The sequence below is a fragment of the Hippoglossus hippoglossus genome, chromosome 3, assembly GCF_009819705.1.
Source record: "Hippoglossus hippoglossus isolate fHipHip1 chromosome 3, fHipHip1.pri, whole genome shotgun sequence".
NCBI lineage: Eukaryota > Metazoa > Chordata > Actinopteri > Pleuronectiformes > Pleuronectidae > Hippoglossus > Hippoglossus hippoglossus.
This window is the reverse complement of record NC_047153.1, coordinates 2652806-2674624: the sequence shown is the minus strand read 5'-3', so window position 1 is coordinate 2674624 and position 21819 is coordinate 2652806. Positions and strand designations below refer to the sequence as shown.

The following is a 21819-nucleotide window of genomic DNA, read 5'->3' as shown; positions in this document are numbered from 1 at the left end:
ACACAAAGTGTGAAGGACACGTCGTCCAAATGATCCGTTCAAATTCCACCAAACATATTTATGGGATATACTTTATACTTATGAAGAAAAGTTTGTGCTCGTAATCAAATTCTACATATTCTAAATATTATATATCAAGCAGTTTTGTTGTCTCAATATTTTTTTTTTGCAGTAAGTCTCAAACCGGACGTCACAAAGTTAGATTATGACGACACAAGGTTGTGAAGAAAATCTGAAAATGAATGAATTAGATTCAGTCTTGATTTGAGTCAGTTTTAAATGTACGAGACCTGTATAATAACCTTTGTTCCTGCAGTCTGCTTCAGTGTTGTCGTCTCACGACCAGCGAACTAGAAATCATGGCGTCATTTGTGCGTCCTCAGCCTGCACCGACAGCTCCGGCGCTCCCCGTGCTCACGGCGAGGTGTGGAAGGCCTCGAAGGACGCCTGCTGCATGTACCGCTGCGACAACGACTCCATCGTCCCCGTGGAGTACGACTGCTCCAACGTGGCGGCGCCCGTGTGCCGCAGAGCAGGGGAGGTGGTCATCGGCCTGGCCGACGACACCAGCTGCTGCCCACAGAGAGTCTGCGGTGAGGCGGCAAGTTTGAAATGTTCAAACTGAAGAAGTTGGTGTAGAATTAGAAAATCCAATGTTGAAGATGTGATTTGTGGCTCTGCAGTTTGTAACCAGAGCCTGTGTGACCTGGTCCCTCCTGAGTGTAAGTACGGGGAGAAGCTGGTTTCGTACTACAGGCAGGACTCCTGCTGTCCGCACTACGTCTGTGGTGAGTTTTTATTTTGAGTGCTTTCATTCTGTTTATAGTTTAGACTTAGTTCAGAGTTAGTTTAACCTGCAGGAGTTTCTGGAGGCTGGTGTGATGTGTGTTGTCGCCTCGGTGGAAACGTCTTTACTGCAGCATTCTGAGAGAGCAGGACAGACAAGACCCCAAAATGTGCATTTTACGTTAGAGTAGGTGATGTTTATTTCTACATCCTGCATCAAGCAATGAATAAAAGAACATTTCTAATTGGTGCGAGTGTGTTTTAGCGGCTGTGGAGGGAGATCTGGAGGAAAGTGATTGTTTTCTTTCAAACTCAATCTACTTTTGCTTTTATTTCTTCTTTCACTCAATCAAGAGAAACTGTCTGTGTCTGTGTAATTTCTTGTTTTTCTCAGATACAGTTTTATGCAGAAGTTTTGACACGTTAATAATTTTGTTGATTGATGTTTGGATTGAACAGAAGGAAATAAAACCTCTGCAGAGTCTGTCTTCAAACATCAAGCCACTGTTACGTCAACATTTTATAAACTTAAAAAATTAAAAGAAATGATAATTGTGTGTGTACATTTTTCAGTTGTGTGTCTCTGTGTGTCTGTGTGTGTGTGTTTGGTCCAGGTATCATGTTGTGGCGGGTTTGGGTTTAGATCTAAAAAAAACAAACAAGAGATAATTCAAACTTTCCCGAAGTTCACTCAAATCACCAAAGAACCTTTGGAAGGACATTTCCCAGATGGATTTCTCAAAGCCTCAATAACAATATGCCTTGTTCCTCGGTGATTTGGATGAACTGACCCTTGGTGCGTCTTATTTGTTTGTTCTGTGTTTTTGTGACGTGTGTATTGTGTCATGTAAAGAGCCTCTGAGCGTGTTGAAATGCACATGTGTGATCTGCATTAATATAGTTGTTGTTACTCGTGAGGCCGCAGGTCCACGTTCTGTCCGGGAGGATCCGAGCTCAGAGCTCCGGCTCCCTGCCCGTATCCGTAGCCTTTGGGCCCATATTTCTTGCCGTAGCAGGACTTGCAGTAGATCTCGGACTCGTGCGCTGCCATCGTGGTGCTGTCCAGCCCTTTTCTGCAGCTCACTGTGCGAAACAGACACAACAAACCAAACCACACACACTTGAACCTGTTACCGTTCAGACTCTGTCATGGAGGAGCGATGGGGTTTAAATAAAGCTCCTGCACCTCGCTGGGTTTATCAGTCAACGGTGGCATTTACACGTGTTCACATGTTTCTATTTGTGGGACGAGAGGAGAGTGTTGGAGAAAAGATGAACTCTCGGCAGATGGATGAGGCCTCAGAGCTCCAGCTCATGACAGACGGCAGGGAACAGAAAACCTAAACAACATGGCCGCTGTCCGAGGCCTCGGATCAGACCGAAGAGAGGCTGATTGTGGCCTAACACGTTTTGACTGTAACACAACAACAACACAACTGAAATTCAGGCCACAGAGGAAGAGGAGGAGAAACTCAGAGAACAGTTTTTACTGTAAAACGACTGGAAGGTGAGAAAAGAGGCTTTTTATGGAGTGAATGTGAATAACCGCTGAGAGAACAGAACGATGAAGAGGAAGAGGAGTTACTGAAGAGAAGAAGGAGAGAAAGGAAAAGAAGAAATGAGGAGAAAGAAGCACAACAGATTGGAAAGTTGCAAGAAAGAGGGGATAGATGGACGGAGAATGAAAAAGATGAAGGAGGCAAGAAAGAAATGAAAAATCTGACAAGAACTCAAATAAGAAACGGGGAAAAGAAAATGCAACAATTCCAAGAGGAGGAAATGAAAAAGGCTGGAAGAAGCTCTTTGTTTCTGCTGATCCACCATGACACCAGAGAGACGAAGAAGAGGAGGTGAACTCACTGCAGATGAAGCAGGTTTTATGGAAGCTCCTCCCATTACACTGGATCTCCTCTGCATGATACACCGACTTCTCACAGGCCGCACACTTGGCTCCTCCTCCCCAGTTTGGCATCTTAGAGTGAAAAGATAAAAACAGAATTCAATCAATCTATTGATCACAAACTCTAAATCCATTTCCAGGATCTAATGTTGGGCTGCAGCCATCAATTATTCCCATTGACTCAAATAATAACATTAGAAAATTAACTATTTATAATCTCCTGTGATGTAATGTGACATCTTAAATATTCCTCATATAAATAAATCACTCAATTCATAATGTTATAAAACAGAGAAACAGTTTATTTTTAGCTTCTCAGCTGAGGCGCAGAACCAGGAGGTGTTTGACAATTCCATAATCCAAACTATCTCCAATTAGTTTTCCAATTAATTCCTAATAAACTGATTTAATTAATAAACTAATTATTCTGCTGATAACTTAAAACTGTTCAAATATTCAAGGATATAAAATGAAGATGAGAGAGGAACCCCATCCCCATTAAGCTCAAGAGTTCATCAAGACAAAACAAAACAATTTAATAATAAATTTCTCTTTTTAAAGAAAAAATCAACCTGTGATATTTAGATTTGAGCTCAAATGACATCGTCGACTACTCTCAATGATTTTTAAATTATTATTTCTTTTACAATTAATTATCATTTGATTTACCTTAGAAATGATCAATATCTATACGTCAGATGATATTAAGCCAAAGTAGCTGAAATAAAACTTTAGTGAAAAATGTTTTTTACCTTGTTTGTGCTGCAAATTAAATTGAATCAAGTCGATGAACCACTTTATTTTGGTTTATATTTTTCATGCAGTGTCACAGCTTGATTATTGGGAGGTTACAACAATTCTTTTCCTGCTTTAAATTAGGTCCCAGATAATATGTGAGAGATAACCTCACAATATGAACTCTGCCTTATGAATAGAGAAAAATGTTAAAAACATAAATCATCTGTACTTTCTCGTGTCTGTTTCCTATTTTAGACAAATTATTTATCCTTTTCTTGAACATTTAAACCCAATAGAGACACGTTAACATATTTTAATAAACTAACTCATTTACAGTCACCTGATTAAGGTTCTCTGGCGGTTAACATCCTGTATCTACACAGTGTTCCTCAGATTTCCTTCCTCCATCAATTGTAATATTTCTTATTTTTCATCTCATTTAATTCTTTGACTGGTTTAATTTCAGCTTCAGTCAAAAGGAATCCTGCTGGTTCTTCTCTCTGTTGTTCCAGCTCCCTCTCATATCAGACGCTGCCCAGCACCTCACAGCACTGGAATGTGATGTTCCAGGAATAGAGGCTTCACTGACACATCACACACACAGAAGTCAAACTGTCTGACAACGAAACGCCGCCGCAAACTTCTGAATATTAATAATATCTCATGTGGAGCTGAGTCCTGATGTTGATGTTCACGTCAGAAAGGAAAAGAGTCTGATGAAGTTGATTTAATTCCACCTACACAAACTGAAATCAACAAAATAACCTCATCATATTTAAACATCAGCCTCGTGATAATAACACACAAACTCTGGAAATGAGATCTTACCTTGAATCACAGTCCGAACGCTTCAGTCCTGTGGCAGTGAACACGCCCGGCTGGTTTATATATCCTCCATCCCACCATCACCACAGTCCACCGGTGACACTGCAGTGAGAGCATCCTCCCAAAATAACCTGTGACAGAGCGGAGGCCCTCTGACCCTTCATCACGGCCCCGGAGACGCCTGAATGTCACAGACGCTTGTTCATGGGCCCACAGACACACACAGGAAACTGGACTGTGTGTGACAGCTGCTCGCACGGAGGCTTCGATGCTGGATTATCAGCAGAAACGACGGGAACTCAAAGCACGTAAATGACAACTGCAGACGCACCAGTGACCTCGTGCTGCTCAGAACACACCAGGAAACTAAACAGCTGGTTGGACGGACGCAGAATGCAGAGAATCTATTGAGCTGCTTGGTCTGAGGGAAGCTAAATGAAGAGAAGGTGTTTTTTTACTGTTTAAAATGTATTTATCATCTGTAGTGAAGTCATTTAAAACCTCTGGAGTCGATACGTGATTTGTCTTGTGTGTTTTTTGGGTCCAATATGTTGAAAAATGTATTTTCTGAAAAAAAAGATACTGAACATCAACAAGGTGAAACTAAATTTAACGTGGCATTTAAAACTGGCTGTAAAAGCCGAGGACTGTAAAGGATTCAAGCAATGAGTAATATTTAATGAAGAAGTTATGCAAATAACCTGTTCATCTTCATGTGCATGAACTGGACTTTGAACTGTTTGTTTTCAAGAGTGAACTGGTTCAACAGGGAGGAGGAGCCTGAGAACAGGGACGTGTCAGACTCCATTTTCACCTGGATGAGCAGGAGGAAGAAAAGTGAGCAGGTGAGTGTGAACACAACTTTCTGAAAGTTTTACTGTCACACTCTCACACCTGCTGTTAACATCCGTCTGCTGATCACACGACTCTAAGTTTGTCAGTTCACACCTGGTGACAGACGTAGTTTCATGTGATCGGATCCCCAGAGACAGATGTGAACAGCAGCTGTGGAACAAAGAGCCTTCAAAGGACTAATTAACAGAGTTAACTCACAGTTTCATGTTTTATCTTCATCCCATCTGTTCATCAAGTGTTTAATAACAGAACGTGTTTTCAGAATCATACGTTACAGTGACCTGAGTGTGTGTGTGTGTGTGTGTGTGTGTGTGTGCGTGTGTGTGTGTGTGTGGGTGTGTGTGTGTGTGTGTGTGTGTGTGTCTGTGTGTGTCCTTCCTTGTTTTTTTTGGGTGTGTTTCTTGACAGACTTGTTTGTCCTGATTCCTTTGAGCTCACAGTGTTTTTCCTCTCAGACTGAAGATGAGTGGTTATGAGGAGGAAGTGGAGGACAGAGCAGAGTCTCCAGTGTTCAGCTGTGTGTCTCTGAAGAGTGACTGGTCCATGGATCCTCCTATACTCTTCAGTAATGAACCTGGACCCTCACACACAAAGTAAGAGACCTGCTACAAACATGTGAAGCTCCAAACTGAATCCTCAGAGAATGAACCAGTGAATGATGTGTTCTGAATAAAAACATGTTTGTGTTTGCAGAGGTCAGGACCACAGACTGAGAGCAGAGTCTCCAGGGTCCAGCTGTCTGTCTCTGAAGAGTGACAAGTCCATGGGACATCGTCCAAACTTCAGTAATGAACCTGGACCCTCACACACAAAGTAAGAGACTGTTTCTACTGTGACAACAGTAATGACAACCTGTGACTGTGACGTGTGAGTTATCAGGAAATGTCTTCACAGGGAGAGGAAGAGGAGTCATGTTTCTGAGGAGGAGCAGTCGTCCTGCTGTGCTTCGTGTCAGGACGTCCTGAAGGATCCAGTCTCCACCAGCTGTGGACACTGGTTCTGCAGACAGTGCATCACCTCATACTGGGACCAGTCTGGTTCTTCAGGAGACTCCTCCTGTCCCCAGTGTGGACAAAGATCCAGAACAGGAGCTGGAGCTCAGACAGCCGGTCAGAGCAGCACTGTACATGTGTCTGCTGATGTCTTCACTTCTGACATCAGCACATGTTGTTTTATTTTGTTCCTTCATACAGCATCAACATTTAACATCGTTATAAAAACACAAAGTTAAAAAACTTTTATTTTCTGTAGTTTTTCTGTATCTGATGAAAACAATCAGCAGATTCTCAGATTCTCTGTCTCTGACATTGTTTCTTCTCTTTCAGCAGATCGTGGTCTGCAGGAGGTTTTAGATGAACATAAGCTCAGTGTGAGGAGGAGATGTGAACATGTGACTGAAGGAACTGATGAAACAGGAAGTAGAACCCTCCTCAACAGGATCTACACTGAGCTCTACATCACAGAGGGACAGAGTGAAGAGGTTAATACTCAACATGAGGTGAGGCAGCTTGAGACGGCTTCCAAGATGAAGAGCCTCCACGACACTCCCATCAAGTGCCACGACATCTTTAAAGCCTCAACTGACCAGCAGAGCAGCATCAGAGTCGTCCTGACCAACGGCGTCGCTGGCGTTGGAAAAACCTTCTCGGTGCAGAAGTTCACTCTGGACTGGGCAGAGGGTTTAGAAAACCAAGATGTGGGTCTGCTGACTGTGCTTTCGTTCAGGGAGCTGAACCTGGTGAAAGACCAGCAGCACAGTCTTCTCACGCTGCTCCGTGTTTTCCATCCAACGTTACAGAAGCTCACGGAAGAGACGCTCGCTGTCTGTAAACCTTTGTTCATCTTTGACGGCCTGGATGAAAGCAGACTTTCTCTGGACTTCAACCACAGGGAGCTTGTGTCTGATGTCACACAGAGGTCATCAGTCAACGTGCTGCTGACAAACCTCATCCAGGGGAATCTGCTTCCCTCAGCTCTCGTCTGGATAACCTCCAGACCTGCGGCGGCCAATCAGATCCCTCCTAGACGTGTTGACAGGGTCACTGAAGTACGAGGCTTCACTGACGCCCAGAAGGAGGAGTACTTCAGGAGGAGATTCAGTGATGAAGAGCTGTGCAGCAGAATCATCTCACACATCAAGACGTCCAGGAGCCTCCACATCATGTGTCAAATCCCAGTCTTCTGCTGGATCAGTGCTACAGTTCTGGAGCACATGTTGACCACAGACCAGAGAGGAGAGCTGCCCAAGACCCTGACTGACCTGTACTCACACTTCCTGCTGGTTCAGACAAAGAGGAAGAACAACAAGTACGGTGAGGGACATGAGACAACTCCACAGCAGCTGAAGAGGGCTGACGGGGATGTTCTTCTGAAGCTGGGGAGGCTGGCACTTAAACATCTGGAGGAAGGAAACATCATGTTCTACCAAGAAGACCTGGAGCGGTGTGGTCTTAATGTCCCAGAGGCCTCGGTGTACTCAGGAGTTTGTACTGAGATCTTCAGAAGAGAGTGTGTGATCTTCCAGAAATCAGTCTACTGCTTTGTTCATCTGAGCGTTCAGGAGTTTCTGGCTGCAGTCTACATGTTCCACTGTTACACCAAGAGGAACACAGAAGAACTCAACAACTTCTTGGGAACAAATGAGAACACAGGTAGTACCTTCTCCCTGGATGACCTCCTGATGAGAACCATGGAGAAATCCCTCACCAGTACAAATGGTCATCTGGACCTGTTTGTTCGCTTCCTTCACGGCCTCAGTCTGAAGTCCAACCAGAGAGTCTTAAGAGGCCTGCTGGGTCAGACAGAGAACAATCCAAATATCATCCAGAGAGTCTTAGGAGGCCTGCTGGGTCGGACAGAGAACAATCCAAATATCATCCAGAGAGTCTTAGGAGGCCTGCTGGGTCGAACAGGGAACAATCCAAGGATCATCCAGAGAGTCATCAACAACCTGAAGGAGATGCAGAGTGATGACATTTCTCCTGACAGAAGCATCAACATCTTCCACTGTCTGACTGAGATGAACGACCACTCAGTTCATCAGCAGATGCAACAGTTCCTGACGTCAGAGAACAGATCGAAGGAGAAACTCTCTGAGATCCACTGCTCAGCTCTGGCCTACATGCTGCAGATGTCAGAGGAGGTTCTGGATGAGTTGGACCTGGAGAAGTTCAACACCTCAGACCAGGGTCGATGGAGACTGATCCCAGCTGTGAGGAACTGCAGGAAGGCTCTGTGAGTCCAGACATGATCAATAACATGTTCAATCAGTGTAGATGAGTCGTTCTTCAAATCCACTCAGTGTTAAATGGTTCTCATTGTTTTGGGCAGCATGGTGTTGCAGTGGTCAACACTGTTAGTGCAGCCTTTCTGTGAGGAGGAGGTTCTCCTGGTGTTATGAGCGACACGCAGACATGATCCGACTCCATCGATTCAGAACCAAACACATGACCGGACGTTTGTCACCTGAATCATCCCAATAAAAAATGAACTGTGAACGTGAACTGGTTCATTTTCATCTGCATGAACTGAACTTGGAACTCGTTCTTTTTAAGTGTGAACTGGCTCAACACTGCTTCTGCAGTTGGGCTCAGATTCAGATTTCACATTCACATTTAATTGTGTAAAGGTTTGGTTGTTTGTTTGATTTAAAAAAGAAAAGAAAAAAGTTTTATTCAACCATCCTATATTTGCTGAAAAAAAAGAGCAAAGCCTAAGAAGCCCCGATTGTTTAGGATAAAGGTTCTTTGAGTTTTATAAAGAAATTTAATGTTCTAAATAACATCATCCTATGTTTGCTCAAAGGCAAAGCAAAGAGACAGACACATTTAATTATGGTATGGTATGTTTTAGTTTGATTTTATTTTATTTTTCAATCTTAATATCTATCATTTGGACTAATGTTAAATGTATATATCCACCTTCTGTCATTTATCTTTCGGTTCCCACAACAATATACAGAGATAAAGGGGATTTTTCAGTCATTTAGAAACGGTGATTAATCAGATAAACAGCTTCTCTGTTTTTAGGATGAGAATCACTGACTGTTCCTTTAAACTGAAGAAGCAGAACTGGAAATATCGTTTATTCTTCTTTCTGGTCAAACTAGAATTACCACCCTGCGTTTGTACGCCACCACCAACCAGTGCAGTGTCCGTCCCTCCAGGTTCCTGACATGTTGCATTCACAATAATATGAGGTCACTGTAACCTTTGACCTTTGACCACTGAAATCTAATCAGTTTATCTTTGAGTCCAACTGGTCAAAATGTGAAGAAATCCCCAAAAGACAGACTTGAGACATCATGTTCATGAGGATAGAAACATGTTGTGTGACCTTGACCTTTGACCTTTGACCACCTGAATCTAATGAGTTCCTCTGTCAGTCTGAATGAACGCTTGTACCAAATCTGAAAGGATTCTCTTGAGGAGTTTTTAACATGTTCATGAGGCAAAAAGGGGATTTACCAGGGTGAGGGTCACATGATCACGTTTTGTTTGAATGTTGTGTTTTCTGATTTTATTCTAACAGATATTTTCTTTAATTACAGACTTGGTGGTTGTGAACTCTCAGAGACTCACTGTGAAGTCGTGGCCTCAGCTCTGAAGTCAGACCCCTCACATCTGAGAGAACTGGATCTGAGAGGAAATGAGCTGCAGGATTCAGGAGTGAAGCTGCTGTGTTCTGGACTGGAGAGTCCAAACTGTCGACTGGAGACTCTGAGGTCCTTAAATCCTTCTTTACTTTTCCAACTTTCTTTCTTATTCGGTCATTATTTATTTAAATTGTCTCAGTTCTGCTCTGCTCACTGTCCCTCAGTCATCTGTCACTCACCCAGCCTGTCAGTCACGTCCACCTCATCAACTCCATTCACCTGCACTCACCTGCTCCTGATCACTAAGAAAGTGTCAGTAAATAACATGTGGACTGAGGCCGAGCACTCGTCCTCCTCAGGTTTTCAAAATAAGACACATTCTTATCGAAACACGTTGGACAGTTGATAAGTATAAAAACAAACAGGAAGTGACTGTCAGGAGCCATCCCTACTTTAAACAGTGTTTAATTACACAAACCTGCTCAGTGACCAACACACAGAGAAGAAGGAGATGAATGAAACAATGGTCCAACTGGACTGAGGTCAGCAACATGTTGAGAGTCTGTGTTGATATGATGACGATCCACAACAACAGGAGGACACATTCAAATATTCATATTTATTTATCCAGGTTGAAGAGCTGCAGACTGTCAGAGATCAGCTGTTCTTCTCTGGCTTCAGCTCTGAGGTCAAACCCCTCTCATCTGAGAGAACTGGATCTGAGTAACAACGACCTGCAGGACTCAGCAGTGAAGGAGCTGTGTGGTTTTCTACAGAGTCCAACCTGTCGACTGGAGACTCTGAGGTCAGACATCATGTTTTATTGTTAAAAGTTCAGTGTGTAGAATTTAGTGACATCTAGTGGTGAAGTGTCATGTTGCAGCTGAACAGCCCCCTCCCCCTCCAACATGAAAGAGAACCTGTGGTAGCTTCAGTTGTCATAGAAACTCAAAAGCTTTAGTTGGTGCAATCTGGGCTCCTGTAAAAAACATGGCTGCCTCTGTAGAGAGGACCCGCTCCTGATGTAAATATAAAGTATGTAAATATCATGTAGTTAAATATAAAGTATTTAAACATAAATGTCTCATTATAATGTAAAGAAAACAACAATTTGTAAAGTTTAGATGAAACTAGTAAAAACATCTCTATTATTTTATATTCAGTTTCTAACGATAGATCCTTTCACCTGAATCTTACACACGGGAGTAGGGCTGGGCGATATGGAAAAAAATCTTATCGTTTAAATTTTTTTAATATCAGTCATTATCGCTATATATCACGATATAATTTAAATATCCAGAAAATACCTTTTTGCACATTTGTGTTTATGTACAGTGTTTTTCTTATGTGCAAATGTTAAAAACAGATTTTTACTTGCTCGTACAATCATCCTGTGCCACTGCACTTTACTTACAACGTTTCATACAAACCACTTCGGCGAAAATGTGTATATAATGTAATATATTAATTCATGAATTAACATAATTTGTATTATGAGGCGCATTACGCCACTGGTCAACAAGTGACTCTGCTCCTCTGATGTTTTCTAATCACTCACACTTAGAACTGATCTTTATAAAAACCTGCTGAATTCATATTTATGTTCCTGGATAAACGGGGCGTCGCTTCTTCTGCAACAAAGAAGTTCAAACACTGCGTTACGTCGTAATCTGCAGGAGGAACTTCTGTCTGCGGGAGCGTGTGTGAATGTGTGTTAGTGTCTGTCTGCTCGTCTCTGTCCGTCTTCACACACAAACTGATAATCACATGTATTTAGTTATTAATGGATGATGTCATGACTCCACATGGTTCCGTCACTTTAACCCTGATGTCCTGACTGTGTGCGTCACGTCACGTGTTGTGTCGCAGGTTTAAACATGTGTCTCATAAACTCTAGAGAATCAAACCAACACAAAGTAAACGTCAGTCCTGTACGTGTCCTGATGACGATCAGTGCTGATGTTTATTGTTAAAGTTTAAAGTGAGCGCAGGTCAGGAGTGAGGAGGAAGCTCCCTCAGAGAATCTGACACAGGACGACCAGACTTTTAATGAGCGTCTGTCCTGGTCCTGATGCAGCGGTGTTATAATTATTCAGCGATGGAAACCCACTGAAACTGTGAACGTAGCTGAACACATGATTATGTTGTGTCACTGCATCGATGCAGAGTCGTCCTCCTCACTGCAGGAGCCCAAACATTAACACATGTGCTGCTGCAGCTGCTCCTCCGCTCTGTGCTGTGTGCGTCAACCTAACCTGATGTGGGTATGACTCTATTCCAGACACATGATTGGTTCGTGTTGTCTGTCAAAACATGGACGGGATGAATTCTATCGACGTGTCTTAAATTTCTATCGAGGAAAAGTCATATCGCGATAATTATCGATATTGTTGTATCGCCCAGCCCTACACTGGAGCTTGAAGGTCAAAGTGCAGAACATGTGTTCTGTTGTGCCATAATGCATTAAATGTGATACCATGAAATGGTGTGCCTTTCGGCATTCAATAAATTTGGTTATCAAAATAAAATATTAAATATTAATATTTCATTATTAATATTAAATAATAACTTTAATTGATTAAAGTTACCTCGGGGCACCACCCTTCAAAGGAAGGGAATTTATTGATTAAGTCTCATAAAGGTACTAACTACAAATTTCGAACTCTGATTAACAATTAAATTAATAACTATAACCAAAATTACCATATAGATAGTTAGCTAAGTTGAAGGATATGGAGTTCTTGACAGTGTAGAGGTTGGCAAAATTCACTTATGCAACATTAATGAAAAAACATTTGTGAAAGAAAAACATTTATTATGAATATAATAAAGTATAAAAACAAATTACTAACGGTGTACTTACTAAACAAAGATAGGCATGTGAGTATGCATGTGTGTGTGTCTGTGTGAGTCAGCGTGCTTCCAAAATGGCGGCTGGCCAAAGAGATAACACCCTTCCCCCCCTATTGGAATGTTTACGACATGTAGCGGGGGTCAGAGCTAATGAGGTGAAGAGTTATGCGTGTGTCTGTGTGTGTGCCAAATTAGAGAAAGTTACTCGAGTGGATGCAACGAAAGTCTGTGAAGAGCATAACAGACTAACATTACTTTCTCAATAACTTGTACCCAAAATATCACAACACCACAAATCAAACTTATAAACATCATACAGAATCGAATAAACAGTCTTGCTTAGCCTAGTATAATTATTAAGCCCAGTTGTGTTACCCGTCCGTGGAAAGGGGAAAAAGGAAGTTGCTGTGCAGTTCGAAGTCCTGTGAAGTCGTCTGGCTGGTTTTGGCTCCCGCCTTAGTGGTTCTGTTGAGCTGTGTAGCTCAGTTGCTGGCTGAAGTTTGCAAGCAGGACATCGAGTCGCTGCTTGAAGGGTTGGTAGAGCTTGGAGTATGAGGAGGTTTCCTTGGTGAGATGAGCTGGAAGCTGCACCTTTGTGCTCCTCTCGAAGAGTTGGATGGGAAGAGAAGATGTGAGCTGGAGAAGAGGCTCCACAGCCTTCCCTCCTGTGGAAGGATTGTAGGAAGAGAGCAGAAGAGACAGAAGAGGGGGAGAACAGGCCTTATATTGGCCTGGTGACCTCACAGGTCATGGGGTCCAGAGTGACCAATGGGAGTTGAAACCTGTGTCCCTGGGGGGGTTTTCACACCTCTGTGTGACGTTGATGCCCCCTGGGAGACTGAGTCCTGGAGGAACATGCGGCTTCAGGCTTTTGACTGAACATGTGATACCGAAGTGTTATCTCACAAAAACCAGGTCCCAACAGTTCCTAACAGTGAACACTGATACTGAGATGAGAGATGTTTGTAGAATGAGCGCTGAGGACCGAGTCAGGCTCAATGTGACTGAAGTTTTACTGACAGAGAAACAATCCAATGCTGGACAATGAGTACATGTAATGTTTCTGTGGAAGCTAACCAGGACTTGTCCCGGTGGTCCTGTGGACTGACCACATGACAGCGTGCTGCGTTCATGTTCTGGGCTCATTTCAAACATGAAACCCTTCCTCTGGTTTCAGGACTTACACGGGGTCGTCCATGCCTTTATCTTTTCACCACTAGATCTCTGTACCGCCCTGTACACACGTGTTCCTCAGGCTCCCTGCACCACTTTCAACTGGTCAAACTGCTGCTCAGATCATCGCCACTTCAAGAAAACATGATCATAGAACTGCTCGCCCTCTTCACACATCAACTGTGGAACATGGTCAGAAAAGTGGGTCGGACATTTTCTGGAGGTGCAGCAGCAGCAGGAGATTGTCCAGGTCCAACTCGTTCACAGCAACAGGAACATGTGGGAACATTCAGACGAGGGGCGGAGCCAAAACACACATGTCCATGATAACCATGGTTACGTTAAGTTATGTTAAGTTACAGGTTCACTGTGAAGGAGTTAGTGACGTCTCCAGGTGTCGTACATGTGAACGTAGTCCACTTGTTCACATGTACGACTCCTGAACATGTCCAGCAAGATATTTAGAGACATCTAGTGGTGAAGTTACATATTACAAACAACTCAACCCCGAGGACACGAGGACTTTCAAGCTGTTTTCAGTCATGAACTCTGTAAAATAGTGTCTGGACATTTTCTGGAGTTTGACTTTCACATATGAAGAATGGGTGGAGCAGCAGGAGGTCGGACATGACGTATAAATCCTGCTGTGGAAAGATCAGTGTTGTTGTTTACAGCTCATCCACACCGGCGTCGGCCCTCATCACTAAAAGCTCTGGAATCTCCTCGTGTTTCCAAGTTGACGTCTTCGTCTTCTCCGTGTACGGCTCCTCTTCTTCATCCTGAGATATTTGTCTTCTTCCAGTTTCACGTCCGTCACGTGTTTGTGTCCTCAACACGTCCACTCACTCTCTGTGAATCCTCTGGACATTCACCTGCTCTATTCTCACATGGACTCACCCAGAAACTTTATTAGGAGGCTGCAGGAAAAGTTCCAGAAAATGTCCAGAACAACTTGACTTAGACTTCAATGCAGGTCTGAAAACAGAGACAGTGATGTTTAGTCAAAGTCCTTTATTTTTACACATGGACTCAGTTTAATTTACAGTGAAGTTTAATCCTTTATACTTTATACTAGTCTTCTCTAGACTGGACGACTGTAACTCCCTCCTCTCTGGAAGAAGCCAAAAGTTACTCTCCTGCCTCCAACCAGTTCAGAACGCAGCAGCTTCTCACTGGTATTAAACGGCAATATCACATCTCCCTGATCCTCGCTTCTCTCCATTGGCTCCCTGTCCATTTTAGAATTGATTTTAAGATCTTACTGATCACTTTTAAAGCATCTGGCCCCAAACTACATCACAGAATTATTGAGCCCGTATGTTCCTGCACGCAGCCTTAGATCCTCAGGTGGATCCTGCTGTTCCAAAGTCCAGGTTGAAAACTAAACCGTGACCGTGCTTTTACCATCAGGGCCCCTCGGCTTTGGAACGGCCCCTTGAGGAGATAAGGCAGAGTCAGTGACTTCTTTTAAACCACTTCTTCAAACCCATTTTTATAGACTTGCTTTTATGTGATGTTGTGTTTTTACTGTGTTTTTTTATCATTTTCACCTTTTATTTACTTGTTTATTTATCTCTATTGTCATTTTACTGCTTTTATGGGTTCAAGTTTTTATTTACTTTTCTTGCCTTGAGTCAGGTGGTAACAGTGTTCAAAACACTTTGTAAACTCTGTTTTTAAAAAGTATTATATCAATAAAGTTTATTATTATTATTATTATTTCTTTATCCAGGTTGGAGAGCTGCAGACTGTCAGAGATCAGCTGTTCTTCTCTGGCTTCAGCTCTGAGGTCAAACCCCTCTCATCTGAGAGAACTGGATCTGAGCTTCAACGACCTGCAGGACTCAGGAGTGAAGGAGCTGTGTGGTTTTCTACAGAGTCCAACCTGTCGACTGGAGACTCTGAGGTCAGTTCACTGACTGACCTTTGTAGATCTCATATCTATGATACAGCATTTATACCCAATTGATCTAATTTAATTGTAATTTAACATAATTCCTCTTCATACATAACTTGAATCCATTCATTAATTAATCTGTGACATTTTAAATATTCAGCTACTTGTTAAAACACATCTGAGTTTAGTTCTGGATTTCCTAAACTGATCTGCAGGACAGAGACCGGGTCCAAATAATATATTTTTACTGAATCAGGACTCGTTTTTAGTCCAACATGTCTGATTTCATATTTATCTTCCATGTTATGAGTCTGTGCTGACATGAATATTTGTCTGTTATTTTCACACATGAACTCAGTTTAATTCACAGTTAAGTTTTATCCTTTATTCAGGTTGGAGAGCTGCAGACTGTCAGAGATCAGCTGTTCTTCTCTGGCTTCAGCTCTGAGGTCAAACCCCTCTCATCTGAGAGAACTGGATCTGAGCTACAACGACCTGCAGGACTCAGGAGTGAAGGAGCTGTGTGGTTTTCTACAGAGTCCAACCTGTCGACTGGAGACTCTGAGGTCAGACATCATGTTTTATTGTTAAAGGTTCAGTCTGTAGAATTTAGTGACATCTAGTTGTGAAGTGTCATGTTGCAGCTGAACACCCCTCACCTCACCCTCCCCTTCCAAACATGAAAGAGAACCTGTGGTAGCTTCAGTTGTAATAGAAACTCAAAAGGTTTAGTTGGTCCAGTGTGGGCTACTGTAAAAAACATGGCTTCCTCTGTAGAGAGGACCCGCTCCTGATGTAAATATAAAGAATGTAAATATAATGTAGTTAAATATAAATGTCTCATTTTAGGGTAAAGAAAACAACAATTAGTTTCCAACCAGTTCAGAACGCAGCAGATTCTCACTGGTATTAAACGGCAACATCACATCTCCCTGATCCTCGCTTCTTTCCATTGGCTCCCTGTCCGTTTTAGAATTGATTTTTAGATTTTACTGATCACTTTTAAAGCATCTGGCCCCAAACTACATCACAGAAGTATTGAGCCCGTATGTTCCTGCACGCAGCCTTAGATCCTCAGGTGGATCCTGCTGTTCCAAAGTACAGGTTGGAAACTAAACCGTGACCGTGCTTTTACCATCAGGGCCCCTCGGCTTTGGAACGGCCCCCTGAGGAGATAAGGCAGAGTCAGTGACTTCTTTTAAATCACTTCTTAAAACCCATTTTTATAGACTTGCTTTTATGTGATGTTGTGTTTTTACTGTGTTTTTATCATTTTCACCTTTTATTTACTTGTTCATTTATCTCTATTGTCATTTTACTGTTTTTATGGGTTCAAGTTTTTATTCACTTTTCTTGCTTTGCTGTCAAAGCACTTTGTAAACTCTGTTTTTAAAAAGTACTATATCAATGAAGTTTATTATTGTTATTTATTCAGGTTGAAGTGCTGCAGACTGTCAGAGATCAGCTGTTCTTCTCTGGCTTCAGCTCTGAGGTCAAACCCCTCTCATCTGAGAGAACTGGATCTGAGAGGTAACGACCTGCAGGACTCAGCAGTGAAGGAGCTGTGTGGTTTTCTACAGAGTCCGACCTGTCGACTGGAGACTCTGAGGTCAGTTCACTGACTGACTTTTGTAGATCTCATATGTATAAACAGCATTTATACACAATTGATCCCATTTAATTCTAATTTAACATAATTCCTCTTCATACATAACGTGAATCCATTCATTCATTAATCTGTGACATTTTAAACATTCAGCTACTTTTTAAAACACATCTGAGTTTAGTTCTGGATTTCCTAAACTGATCTGCAGGACAGAGACCGGGTCCAAATAATATATTTTTACTGAATCAGGACTCGTTTTTAGTCCAACATGTCTGATTTCATATTTATCTTCCATGTTATGAGTCTGTGCTCACATGAATATTTGTGTGTTATTTTCACACATGAGCTCAGTTTAATTTACAGTTAAGTTTTATTATTTATTCAGGTTGAAGAGCTGCAGACTGTCAGAGATCAGCTGTTCTTCTCTGGCTTCAGCTCTGAGGTCAAACCCCTCTAATCTGAGAGAACTGGATCTGAGGTACAACGACCTGCAGGACTCAGGAGTGAAGGAGCTGCTTGTCCTCAGAGTCAGTGTGTGTCCTCAGAGTCAGTGTGTATGTCCTCAGAGACAGTGTGTGTCCTCAAAGTCAGTGTGTGTTATCAGAGTCAGTGAGACCTTGTGTGTCCTCACAATCAGTGTGTGTCCTCATAGTCAGTGTGTGTCCTCAGAGTCAGTGAGACAGTGTGTTTCCTCAGAGTCAGTGTGTGTCCTAAGAGTCAGTGTGTGTCCTCAGAGTCAGTGTGTGTCCTCAGAGTCAGTGTGTGTCCTCAGAGACAGTGAGTCAGTGTGTGTCCTCAGTCAGTGAGACAGTGTGTGTCCTCAGAGTCAGTGTGTGTCCTCAGAGACAGTGTGTGTCTTCAGAGTCAGTGTGTGTCCTCAGAGACAGTGTGTGTCCTCAGAGACAGTGAGACAGTGTGTGTCAAACTAAAGCTCATTATCGAGGCCACATCCTGGGATTCAAATGTTTCTCATCAAGAAACTTCTTCTCTTCCACTCGTCTTGTTAGTAAACAACAGATTCAGATCTCGTGGCCTCGAGTTATTTATCTCGTTCACACATGTTATTATATCGTGGTCACGTAATATATTTTTACCAAATGCCACCAGGGGGCGCTGTAACTTACACATTGACACAATCCCAGATGTTTCACCAGCTGTTCTTCCTGCATTTAGCAGCTGTGACTGAGTTTCTTTTATTCTGGATCATGTGTTTGTTCTCCTCTGATTTTTATTATAGAACAGTTTGATCCTCGTTGTGAAATATGAGGCTCTGCTGTCAGTCAAACTGTCCATGTCTGTGATTGGTCATACGCAGTAAACCCCGCCCCTTTTATGTGCACGTGCTCACACAGTGAAACATGGCTTCACCTGTAACAGCAGTAAATCCACCTCTCAGGTGTCCACTCTGCACTTTGACATGCAGAGGAAACACACTTAGCTCTTAGCGTGTTCATTCCAACACGTGAACATGAAGCAGAGAGGAAGCTGCTCCACCTCTGAACAGGACTGAAGTCCCTGCTGCTCTTTCTACTGGATGTGCTGCATCACTGACTCACAGCTGATGAAGTGAGTCTCTGGAAACACTGATGTCTTCTTCTCTCAACAGATGGGAGGGATCTTTGTGGAGCTGAGTGTGAAGAGGACAGTGTGTGTGGACGGAGGCTGAGCTGTGTCCTGAGGATCCAGTGGCTGAAGCAGCAGCAGCTTGTGTGTAGAGCGGCTCTGACTGGGCCTTGTTGCTGGGAGGCAGAGTGGAGACAGAGCTCCAGAGGAATCAGAGGAGGTGAGCTGCTCTGAGATCAGCTGTCACACAGAGTCCAGTCCACCATCCTCCCTGTGTGTTCCTGTGGATGTGACACAGCATCATCAGTGGATCTGCTGCTGCTCTGTCCTTTGACTCAGTGTCTGCAGACACACTCACGCTCCTCCACCTCCTCCACTCTTTTATTCACTCACATATTCTGAACACAAACACGACGACATGACTGCAGATCAACACTTTTCTAAATCTGTTTTGAGTGAATGTGGAGAACATGCAGACTCCACACAGGAAGAGCCCATCTGAACTGGGATTCAAACCAGGAACCTTCTGGCTGTGAGGCCAGAAGGTTAAGGGCCAACCACCGCGCAGCCCCAAAGTCTTGCCCCTCGCTACCGATTGTGTTTATTCACATGAAGAATGTGTTTATTGAAATGACACAACACCAACAGAATATATAAACCCTCTGTAAAGAGTCACATATAGTGTATTTAACTTTGTCTTTATTATTTTCCGCCTTTGTCCCTCAGTATGTCTCCATGTGTGTATAACCACATTCTGTGTATCTGTTTATGATCTTAAAGTTCCTGGATTCACGTCACAAATTGATTTAGTTCCCCACAAAGTTAAACACATTTAAATCACTTTGAGTTCAAAATCCGAGTTTTGACTTTGACACAAAAGATCAAAACTCTGGACTTAAAAATGGGACTGTTTCATTTCTGCATCAGGTGCAGAGCGGTGGTTGCTTTTCTACTTTTGACCCACAGGTGGCGCTGTAGTATAACAGCAGCACATCCCAGTCAAAGCCTTTATATTCAGTCTATGAGTCAAACACATGGATCATTTCCTCTGTGACAAACCAGATGTAACGAGAAGAAAAACATCTCCGAGAGAAAAGTTCTGTTGTTTCTACTTGTCTCTGCTTTAATGCTCAATAAACATCCTTCCACCGACTTCACTGGAATCATGACTCTGGTTTTCTTTCATCTTGCAAACAAACAGGTGAAAACATCACCTCCTTGCTGCAGGTACATGAACAAAATCACCAGTTTGACATAATGGAAACAACCAGAAGAAAAATGAATGTCATATTTACAGTATGAAGAAGAGTCGATAAAGAGCAGAGCATCTTTAAGACTCAGAGGAAACTTTCATAAATATTTTACCATATTTAATAGAAAACTGACCCAAGGACATTTTATACAAACATAGATGAAGATTCTTCGTCTGTCAAGTTTGTGAATTGTTGCTGAAATAATTTCTAAAACAATGATGAAATCTGTTTGTATGTTCTCGACCACCAACTCAGAACAACCACAAGGGGGAGACTGTAGCAGGCCACTGGGAACAGCAGCATGCTGGGAAATAATTGATGATGGGAGGTTCACAGCAGAGACAAGTGACAGAAAGTGTCTGAGAGATGATGTCCTGAAGACAGTGGACAGTTTGGGTCTGTTGTGTTGAACAGTTTGTGTTACTTTGTGGAGACACTTGTCTCAACATGATGATTTCACTGAGTTAATTTTCAAGCCCATCTCAGTTCTTTGTGACTTCAGGATAAGAAATGTTTGACAGAGTCGGTTCCTGACAGGCTCAAGTTCTCACTGTATGGAGAGGTCATCATGTGACTTTGTTATGATCATCAACACACGTGTGTCAGTGTAACATGTGACTGTGACGCCATGTTCATGAACACGCTGCTCTAACATCTGTCCAGCAGATGTTGAAGCTGTGAGGTCCAGTCCACTTCCTCTGCACCAGAGTGAGACCATCATCTCTGCATGGAGCTGTGCACGAGGCTGTTGTCATGGTGACACAGACAAAACACAAAGTGTGAAGGACACGTCGTCCAAATGATCCGTTCAAATTCCACCAAACATATTTATGGGATATACTTTATACTTATGAAGAAAAGTTTGTGCTCGTAATCAAATTCTACATATTCTAAATATTATATATCAAGCAGTTTTGTTGTCTCAATATTTTTTTTTTGCAGTAAGTCTCAAACCGGACGTCACAAAGTTAGATTATGACGACACAAGGTTGTGAAGAAAATCTGAAAATGAATGAATTAGATTCAGTCTTGATTTGAGTCAGTTTTAAATGTACGAGACCTGTATAATAACCTTTGTTCCTGCAGTCTGCTTCAGTGTTGTCGTCTCACGACCAGCGAACTAGAAATCATGGCGTCATTTGTGCGTCCTCAGCCTGCACCGACAGCTCCGGCGCTCCCCGTGCTCACGGCGAGGTGTGGAAGGCCTCGAAGGACGCCTGCTGCATGTACCGCTGCGACAACGACTCCATCGTCCCCGTGGAGTACGACTGCTCCAACGTGGCGGCGCCCGTGTGCCGCAGAGCAGGGGAGGTGGTCATCGGCCTGGCCGACGACACCAGCTGCTGCCCACAGAGAGTCTGCGGTGAGGCGGCAAGTTTGAAATGTTCAAACTGAAGAAGTTGGTGTAGAATTAGAAAATCCAATGTTGAAGATGTGATTTGTGGCTCTGCAGTTTGTAACCAGAGCCTGTGTGACCTGGTCCCTCCTGAGTGTAAGTACGGGGAGAAGCTGGTTTCGTACTACAGGCAGGACTCCTGCTGTCCGCACTACGTCTGTGGTGAGTTTTTATTTTGAGTGCTTTCATTCTGTTTATAGTTTAGACTTAGTTCAGAGTTAGTTTAACCTGCAGGAGTTTCTGGAGGCTGGTGTGATGTGTGTTGTCGCCTCGGTGGAAACGTCTTTACTGCAGCATTCTGAGAGAGCAGGACAGACAAGACCCCAAAATGTGCATTTTACGTTAGAGTAGGTGATGTTTATTTCTACATCCTGCATCAA

At 42.9% G+C, this 21819-nt stretch overlaps 3 protein-coding genes across 3 annotated transcripts; 2 read left to right on the top strand and 1 right to left on the bottom strand.

The window, feature by feature from the left end:
• Positions 1–205: 205 nt before the first annotated feature.
• Positions 206–805, top strand: LOC117759325 (otogelin-like protein). Its single transcript, XM_034581391.1, has 3 exons — positions 206–218; positions 384–593; positions 684–805. The coding sequence occupies exons 1-3, from the start codon at positions 206–208 to the stop codon at positions 803–805; spliced, it is 345 nt and encodes a 114-aa protein (XP_034437282.1).
• Positions 806–1403: 598 nt separating this feature from the next.
• Positions 1404–2764, bottom strand: LOC117759324 (cysteine and glycine-rich protein 3-like). The gene is made up of 3 exons (XM_034581390.1): positions 2647–2764; positions 1698–1869; positions 1404–1431 (listed from the first exon to the last, which is right to left on the bottom strand). The coding sequence occupies exons 1-3, from the start codon at positions 2756–2758 to the stop codon at positions 1404–1406; spliced, it is 312 nt and encodes a 103-aa protein (XP_034437281.1). The 5' UTR covers positions 2759–2764.
• Positions 2765–4517: 1753 nt separating this feature from the next.
• On the top strand, positions 4518–21618 carry LOC117759323 (protein NLRC3-like). Its single transcript, XM_034581389.1, has 8 exons — positions 4518–4557; positions 7003–7988; positions 8070–8330; positions 15491–15630; positions 16014–16187; positions 17057–17141; positions 21130–21406; positions 21497–21618. Exons 1-8 carry the CDS (start codon positions 4518–4520, stop codon positions 21616–21618), a joined length of 2085 nt encoding a protein of 694 aa, XP_034437280.1.
• Positions 21619–21819: the final 201 nt, after the last annotated feature.